Consider the following 8,676-nt stretch of genomic DNA (forward strand, 5'->3'; position numbering starts at 1 on the left):
AATGGGGGGGGATGGAGTTGAGCCTTGCAGCTCTGCCATACATTCCATGCACTCCCTGCTCCTGTGTACACAACTGGTGCTTTTCTCACTCAAAACAGTGATAGCCCTGTGGCTAAGAGTGCACCTAAAGTAAAAAGCAGATGTTGATGCTTTTTGTATGCTGAAGGAGAATAACTCCATTCCTTGTCTGTGCCAACTGCCTAAAGCACCCTTCTACCTCAGCATGAAGAACACAATGAGCTGCTACACTCCTCAGGAGGGCAAGTGGTTTTGACTCCTGGAGTGAAATAGGCAAGTAGCCTACTTAAGTGAAATCATGTTTTATTTTTAAAAAATTTGTTTAAAAACATTTGGAATGGGAGATGAAGTCTAAATATGAACAAATGCTTTTCCAGTCCCCTGCACCGCTTAACACTGAAGACAACCAGTCACATCTTGATTAAACAAGTACAGAATAGAGGTGAACAGTAACAAGTGCCATTCAGTCTGTCTCTGTGCCATCATCCTCCTCCTCATCTCCACTTTGAGACTGCTCTTCTGTAATGGAACAGCTCAGCAAGGACTTCTGTATACACTGTCTTTCCTCTGCAGTAAAGAAAGTAACAGAGGGTTATTACTTGATCTCTTCACATACACTGGACTGTCCTCCACTTCGAAAGACAGAAACATTTCTCAGGCCAAGAATTCAGAAGTAGCCCCGCATATCCTACAGAAACCCCAGGAATTGAGGCTACGTTTTAGGAAAGTGGCTAGAGAAACTCACCTTCATTTGTACAGTTTTGCAACAACCTCAGCAGCTGTGTTCTGTTATACTGAATCAGGAATTTCTGACACGTTCTTATGGTACCTGTGGAAGTCACAAGAATAGCATGTAACAATCTACACAACCAAATGTGTCAGAGCTGTTTGTGTATTTCCAGAAGAGCATTGGATCAAGTGACAAATGCCCCATGAAACAAGGTTGTTAATGTGAATGCTACAAAGGGGCTGTAGACTTCGTTTCTCACTGCTGAGGTTAAGTAGTGGAGTAATCATTTCTAACATGCAGTGCCTGTTAGTTCCCCTGGGGCTTAATTTTCACAATCCAGAAGATACCATACTTTGAAAATATATTTAAAAATAATGTAACATTGTATTTGCTGCTCTGGTTTTGTGATAAATGTAATGAAGCTTCAAACAAAATTAACGAGGCTTTCAAAAAACTGCTGGTGCCTGTTTCTTATTTAGATGTGCTGAAAGCAGTTGCTGTTAGTAACACACGAGGACTGTCTGTATGGTTAAAGCCCCGTGCTCCCCCAGCCCCGGGCTCCTGACCTCCGACGTGCAGGGTGTTGAGGAAGCAGGGGTAGCGCTGCCCGCGGCTCTCCAGGTACCGCACGAAGGGCAGCGCGGAGCACAGCAGCCGGTACGAGTCCTTGCGGCACCGCAGCAGCACCGTCCCGGTGTAGGCGTTCAGGTACTTCACTGCGGGACACAGGCGCACGGGTGAGCGGGCCGGAGGGACCCCGCACCCCCGGGCCCGCCCGTCCGGCCCGCACCTGTGAAGGAGATGGAGCAGCACGCCAGGCCGTAGTCCCCGTGCACCCGTGTGATGGCGTCTCTGACGGCGAGGCCCAGCGCGCGGTCCTCGATGCACTGCCGGCACCGCGGGTCCTCCGAGACCACCTCGCAGAGCACGTACCTGCGGGAAGCGCGGCGTGAGCGGCGCGGCACCGGCCCGGACCCGCGGCGCGCCTCCCGCCCGCCTCACCTGTTCTTGAAGCGCACCATGGCGGCGGCGGCGCGCGGCACGGACGGACGGCGCGCCCGGCCAATAGGGAGGGGCCTCTGCGCGCTGTAGCCAATGGACGGCGTGTAGGGGCGGGGACAAGGGGAGGACAGCGCGGCCGCCGCCGGCGGGCCAGCCCCGCCTCCCTCCATGGACCGCGCGTGCGCAGTGCTGCCGCGAGCTGCCCGCGGGTTACGGAGCCAGAATCGCTGAGGGTGGAAAAGACCTGAGGCCATCGAGCCCGTGCTATGACCATGTTAGCAGACCATGTCTGGTCTTTCCTTAAACACCTCCATCACCCTGGGTAGCCCTTTCCAATGTCTGATCACCTTTTCTATGAAGAAGTTCCTCCTCGTGACCAACCCAAAATTCCCTTGTCGCAGTTTAACGCTGTGTCCTCTTGTCCTGTCGCTTGTTGCCTGGGGGCAAAGCCCGATCCCCACCTGACTCCGGTTCCCTTTCAGGTACTTGCAGAGCGATAAGGTCCCTCCTGAGCCTCCGCCAGGCTACACACCCCAAACTCCCTCAGCCACTCTTCACAAACACATACGCTCCAGACCCTTTCGCAGCTCCGCAGCCCTGCTCTGGACCCACTGCGCTGTTAGCGGAGGAAATCCTGGCACGTTGTGGCTGGGGTATATTACATCTCAACATCCTCATCCTAAACTGAGGGGCCCAGAACTGGACACAGCACTGGAGGCGCGGTGTCAGCAGTGCCGAGTCGGGGGATCGATGTCTCCCTGGTCCCGCTGCCCGCACCATTCCGGGCACACGCCGCTTCCCGCCGTCCCTCCCGCCGCGCGCTCCGCTCCGGCTCCGCGCGCCGCCCCCGCCTGCTCCCGCCCTCCGCCAGGGGGCGCCCGCGGCGCGCGGGCCGGCGTGAGGGGGCGGCTGAGGGGCGGCGGGGTCTGCCAAAGGTCAGATGCTTCCCTTTAGCCCCTTTCGCTGCGTTGCGCCGACCCGCCCCGGCTAAGCCCCCCTTGTCTTGTGCCTAAAAAGTCTAAAATGAGGGAGACGGGACGTCTCTGTGTGATGGGAGCTGCGGGAGGTCCGGAGGAGGCGGGAGAGTAGCGGCCCCTCGAAGGCTTCAGCAGAGCGTCCAGAGCCTCCCCGGTGCTCCTGGAAGGGCTCTGTCTTTGCTACCTCAGAAAACTGCTCCAGTATTTGTAGCTTCTCAGACTCCAGGTATTGGGGGTTTGGGGATATGTGCTAAGTAATGACAACAGCTAAGAAAATTGTGGAACCAAGCTACCTCCTATAATTATTTCTATAGTGGTGTCCCAAACTGTGATGTGTGACACTGTCGAGGAAGCAGGGAGGGCTCTTTGAAAAGATCTGGTAGGAGAATTAACTGAGGAGAAGGGAATGAGGGGAATAAGGGAAAAGATGTGAGGTAGAGATCTGAATGTGAGATGGGAGAGTTTTGCCGAGGTTCTTGGAGCCAAGTCACATAGGAGTGCTGAGACAGTATAGATTAAGTGGGAACTCATTGCTAATTCAGAGTGGAAACATCTTTAATGACCTTCATTCTAGACACAGAAAACAATGATAAACCCAGTGGAAATCCTGTCCTGGGTGATAAACTTCTGCCCTCTGAAACAGATGCTTGTTCTTCTGCTCTCTCCCCTTGTCTATTAACTCCTCTCCTTCACCTGTGATCACGTTTTTCAGTCGTGTTTTTTATAAAAGAACTGCAAAATGTGAGTTGCCTGAGGAGAAAAAAGCATAAAGCCCAGCATGGACTTCTAAGAGACGTTTTCTCTTGGGCCATGATCAAAGGGACTGGGGGCAGTTTTGAAGATAATGCAGATAGAAGCATTTTCTCGATGAGAGGACTGCATTGCATTGATCTTTGCCATATTGCTGTGTGTTTTATTATCCAAATGGGGATCTCACTGAAATCTGTTCCACTTGTCAATACAATGAGTTCCTAGCTGATAAGCTAGTCTCACATTTTTGAACAATATTAAAGTCCATGAAGATTCCCATTGATTTTCTTTGTGGAGTGAGATTCCAGCTAAGGTTTACAGTGTGCCTACCATGTATGTTTCCCTGCTGCCCCTGTGTTTGTGGTGGCATCCCCCATCCTGCCTTCCGACAGGGCTCGGGTTGCCCTGTGCTGCTCAGGTTGCTTTTATCCATCCCCTCCTTTATTTCCTTCTTGCAGAGACACGCTGGGCTCTGACAAGCAGAGCATGTGAGTGCACTCTCCCCTGTAATCCAATAGGACATGTGCACTGTGCATGCTACAGGCTGGGCCCTGTGTACAGCACAGGCCTCTGCTTTCGGTCCAGAAGGCTGATTAGGAGAGACGTGGTGCAGAGAGCAGTGTTGGGAGATAGCCCCGTGCTGCTTCGTTTCACCGAGGGTATTGCCTTAGCTCCCTGTTGTTGGTTTGGAGGCTGCACAGAGCAGACCTGAGTCACCACAGCTCCTTGCACAGTCACTGTCTGTGTTAGTACAAGGTGTGCAAGTCCAGTCAGGCATCCTGGTGTGCTGAGCTGACAGCACAGGACTAAAAGGTTACAACATCTTCACGTTTGTTTTCCCATCTCCACACTCTCATCCTCTGCCAGCTCTGCTCTATGGATTCCAGTGTCAGGGATTCAAGAAACTTGCAAGTGATGGTGAGTTATACATTCAAGGTGGGAAAGAACTGTCTCCTAAGAAAAGATCTGAGAGAAAAAAAAAAAAAAGAAGCTATTTAAATTGAAGAATGAGTCAAGAGACCTGCCAAGAGAGAGGCTGGATGTCTCTCCTGCAGACTGGGAGAGAAAATGGCCTTGGGATATCTTATCAAATAGAGGTTATGGAGGACAGAGCAGGCAAGGACAGGGGGAAATAACATTCACTGTCTATACATGTTAGAGACCATTTGTAAAGCAGTTTAAGAACCTTTTATAGAAGATTCTCCATCAGTGTAAATGTTCATCAGTGATTGTCCAATAAAGTGGTGGTGCTAGGGAGGTGCAGGAGGAATACTGAGGTCTCCTTTTCCCAACTGTTGTTTCTTATTTGTGGTAGTGTGCCTGCAGAGGAGCTAGTACCAATCATTCTGGTTTGGTTTTATGACCATTTTAGTTCATTATTTGACATTTTGCTACAGGCTTGAAGATCTAGACCCTCACTTTGCATTTACACACTATCTGTATCTCCAGGTTGCAGGTCAGAATACATTTGTATGGAATTAATTGTGCTAATAATCTGCAATAGACTGTGATAAATGCATGTTTTCTTGTGTGCAGCCAGCTCCTAGAGTTTGTATGTAATTTGCTGAAATTAAAATGACTAGTAAATGTATTCAATAACACACACACACACAAACACACACTCATATTTTAGTGAATCCTTGCACTCTTTTTAATTAAAATGACTAGTAAATTTATTCAATAACACACACACACAAACACACACTCATATTTTAGTGAATCCTTGCACTCTTTTTAGGTAGAATGGATCCATTTTATAGATGAGGAAGCTAAGGTACAGGGGGAATAAACAGGTTCTTCATTGTAAATAGCTGCCAGTCTGGAGATACAGATCAAGACATAAAGTGAGTAGAAAGAACTGGCATATCAGCACATAGGGTGTTGGAGTATAGGCCTGGTATGTTGCTTGTGCATGAAGTAGCTGAGTAATTACATTCTGGAGTAAAATTAGGATGCATTGTGATACTCTCTCCTTGTGATACCACAATTACATCTTCCCTGTGTAGCCAAAATAATGTTTTTTCCTTCTCCCTGGAAGCACAGAACTGAATTTGCCATCAGGTGTGGTAGCAGAGTTGGGGGAGACAACTACATTTTGTTCCACTGTGTGCACATTGCATCCCCAGATAACCTCAGCACTGAAAATACAAAACAATCTGGCTAAAATTAAAACTGCTTCTTAAATCCTGTCTGATGTTGCCTGAAGCTTTTTGTTCAGTTTATCTTCACAAGGTCACTGAGACAGAAGAGTGCATTCTCTGAGCATGCTGGCCTGGAGCTTTTCATGCAGATGCTTTAATTTAACATTTGGGACATTCTCCCTCTCCCTTAGGTCTCTTCCTTTGTACTCTCCCTCATTTTCTATGTCTCTCTACTCCTCTGAGTTCAGGTTCCCTCAGATCAATACACATAAGCTATCCCTTTTTTTATCACCCTAACATGTAATCATTAATCATGGGTCAGACACTGCTGGTCTGTCAGAGCTGCCACATGAGCTGCCCTGTGTGCTGCCTGCAGCACTGCCCTCATCTTTGCTGTCATCCTGCCACGTGGAGTAATTGGCTTGCAAAACCATGTGCTTGAAGCAAATTCTGTTGCAGCCTCTTGCAGTGCTGGTAATGCTATCTTGGACTACTTGCTTAAGTTCAAAATAGTAAATTCACATTTCCTTGATTTTTTTTAATAGTCAAGAACAGAATGTGCTCTGAGAGACGTCCCATGTGTTTATAAGGTGAGCTTCCATTAAGATATTGGAAATTGGAAGCCACATTGGAAAATTGAAGCCAAATACTAAGATCTGATAAAGGGCATTAAGTATCTGTGAGTTTGGCGTGTGCTGTCTAGCATGAGCACAGAATGAGGAGTCTCCCTGTGCAGCAAAAACCAGTGTGAGAGAAGAACAGTACAAAAAGGTGATGTGCCAAGTGAGAAGCTGCACCTAGAATTCCAGGTTTCATTTTCTCCAGCTCTGCACTGGGGATAATTGAAAGTACCTTATTCAAAGATATACGTTAAAAATTAGTAAGCTCTACACTTGAATATTACTATTTATCAAATATGGTAAAACTGCTGCTCATACCACAATTACATCATCCCTGTGTAGCCAAAATAATGGTTTTTTCCTTCTCCCTGGAAGCACAGAACTGAATTTGCCATCAGGTGTGGTAGCAGAGTTGGGGGAGACAACTACATTTTGTTCCACTGTGTGCACATTGCATCCCCAGATAACCTCAGCACTGAAAATACAAAACAATCTGGCTAAAATTAAAACTGCTTCTTAAATCCTGTCTGATGTTGCCTGAAGCTTTTTGTTCAGTTTATCTTCACAAGGTCACTGAGACAGAAGAGTGCATTCTCTGAGCATGCTGGCCTGGAGCTTTTCATGCAGATGCTTTAATTTAACATTTGGGACATTCTCCCTCTCCCTTAGGTCTCTTCCTTTGTACTCTCCCTCATTTTCTATGTCTCTCTACTCCTCTGAGTTCAGGTTCCCTCAGATCAATAACATAAGCTATCCCTTTTTTTATCACCCTAACATGTAATCATTAATCATAAGCTGTCTGTACACCCAGGCTGTCATGGGTCAGAGACTGCTGGTCTGTCAGAGCTGCCACATGAGCTGCCCTGTGTGCTGCCTGCAGCACTGCCCTCATCTTTGCTGTCATCCTGCCACGTGGAGTAATTGGCTTGCAAAACCATGTGCTTGAAGCAAATTCTGTTGCAGCCTCTTGCAGTGCTGGTAATGCTATCTTGGACTACTTGCTTAAGTTCAAAATAGTAAATTCACATTTCCTTGATTTTTTTTAATAGTCAAGAACAGAATGTGCTCTGAGAGACGTCCCATGTGTTTATAAGGTGAGCTTCCATTAAGATATTGGAAATTGGAAGCCACATTGGAAAATTGAAGCCAAATAGTAAGATCTGATAAAGGGCATTAAGTGTCTGTGAGTTTGGCATGTGCTGTCTAGCATGAGCACAGAATGAGGAGTCTCCCTGTGCAGCAAAAACCAGTGTGAGAGAAGAACAGTACAAAAAGGTGATGTGCCAAGTGAGAAGCTGCACCTAGAATTCCAGGTTTCATTTTCTCCAGCTCTGCACTGGGGATAATTGAAAGTACCTTATTCAAAGATATACGTTAAAAATTAGTAAGCTCTACACTTGAATATTACTATTTATCAAATATGGTAAAACTGCTGCTCTATAGGAGAGATCTGTAGGCAGCACACTTCATTTGCTGCTGCAAGAAGCTAACAGCTACTTCCAAACTAGTTAATTAAATTAATCAAGAACTAGAATATTAGTTCAGATAGTTCAGGACAGTTCTCTTCTCTTCCTTTCCATATTAGGGAACACAGACTCAACTGTAAACCAGAGAACTTACTATGTAATCTGTTGTGTAAAACCCCCATATTTAATACCCTCTTAATGGGGATGTTAAGATGGATTAATTATTCTTTGTTCTGGTCTCTGAAGATAAAGGGTAATTACTATTAATTATGTGTAATTGAAAAATTGCTCCTTCACAAAGAATCCAGTAGCATTAGCAGGATTTGAACTCACTGCTGCCTATAGGGAGTCTTACAACATTCCATAATGTTATGGCAAAGACTGCCATAAACTTAAGAACGGTCTCAGCGAGTCTTATTCACTTTCCAGCCCACACCTGAAACCAGGATTTTCAGACATAGCAGATCTCAGAGCAGCCTGCAAGACAGGACTTGTGTTTTGTTCTGTGCTGAATGCACTGAAACAAGAGGTGCAATTTGAAGGGGTGGTTGTTATTGAGGATGCTGTAAGAGTTTTCCTCTGTAAATTTCCAGAAATCTGTGGAATAACTACCAAAGAAAAAGTATTATAAAACAACAAACAATGCTAACAAAGTGAGAGATTGCTTATCTGGGAAGGAAGCTTATGAGAAAAAGAAAAAAAACCCACCCATGACTCTTTAGTAACCAGTCTATTTTAGACAGCAGAGGTGTCTGACAGAGTAGAGACTGTGTTGAGTTATTTAAATTTAGCTGAAAAAGAAGAAAAAAATTAGAATTTTTACAAGATCAGATCACTTTCAATTACATAAAATTAGTGGATAGGTTTGCCTGCAACCTGAAATTCCTAACAGTCCCACTGATTTCTGTTGCCAAAATTTGCAGGTATATAACTTCCTTTAATTACAGTAGGAGCTGGGCACTTTCCTATGCA

The 8,676-nt window shown here is 46.3% G+C and overlaps 1 protein-coding gene across 1 annotated transcript; it reads right to left on the reverse strand.

The window, feature by feature from the left end:
* Positions 1-304: 304 nt before the first annotated feature.
* On the reverse strand, positions 305-1,773 carry POP5 (POP5 homolog, ribonuclease P/MRP subunit). The gene is made up of 5 exons (XM_041420254.1): positions 1,751-1,773; positions 1,539-1,681; positions 1,315-1,464; positions 764-847; positions 305-585 (listed from the first exon to the last, which is right to left on the reverse strand). The coding sequence occupies exons 1-5, from the start codon at positions 1,768-1,770 to the stop codon at positions 482-484; spliced, it is 501 nt and encodes a 166-aa protein (XP_041276188.1). The 5' UTR covers positions 1,771-1,773; the 3' UTR covers positions 305-481.
* Between the last annotated feature and the right edge of the window lie 6,903 nt (positions 1,774-8,676).

Source organism: Onychostruthus taczanowskii, unplaced genomic scaffold (assembly GCF_017590055.1).
Source record: "Onychostruthus taczanowskii isolate IOZ18803 unplaced genomic scaffold, ASM1759005v1 scaffold64, whole genome shotgun sequence".
NCBI classification, from domain to species: domain Eukaryota; kingdom Metazoa; phylum Chordata; class Aves; order Passeriformes; family Passeridae; genus Onychostruthus; species Onychostruthus taczanowskii.

What these genes read in the sequence shown, in the direction of transcription:
- POP5 (XM_041420254.1), bottom strand. Translation starts at nt 1,770, where the DNA reads ATGGTGCGCTTCAAGAACAG. An exon ending in CAACACCCTGCACGTCGGAG is followed by an intron (nt 848 to 1,314) that starts GTCAGGAGCCCG and finishes TGACTTCCACAG; the next exon opens with GTACCATAAGAACGTGTCAG. An exon ending in GCAAAACTGTACAAATGAAG is followed by an intron (nt 586 to 763) that starts GTGAGTTTCTCT and finishes TCTTTACTGCAG; the next exon opens with AGGAAAGACAGTGTATACAG.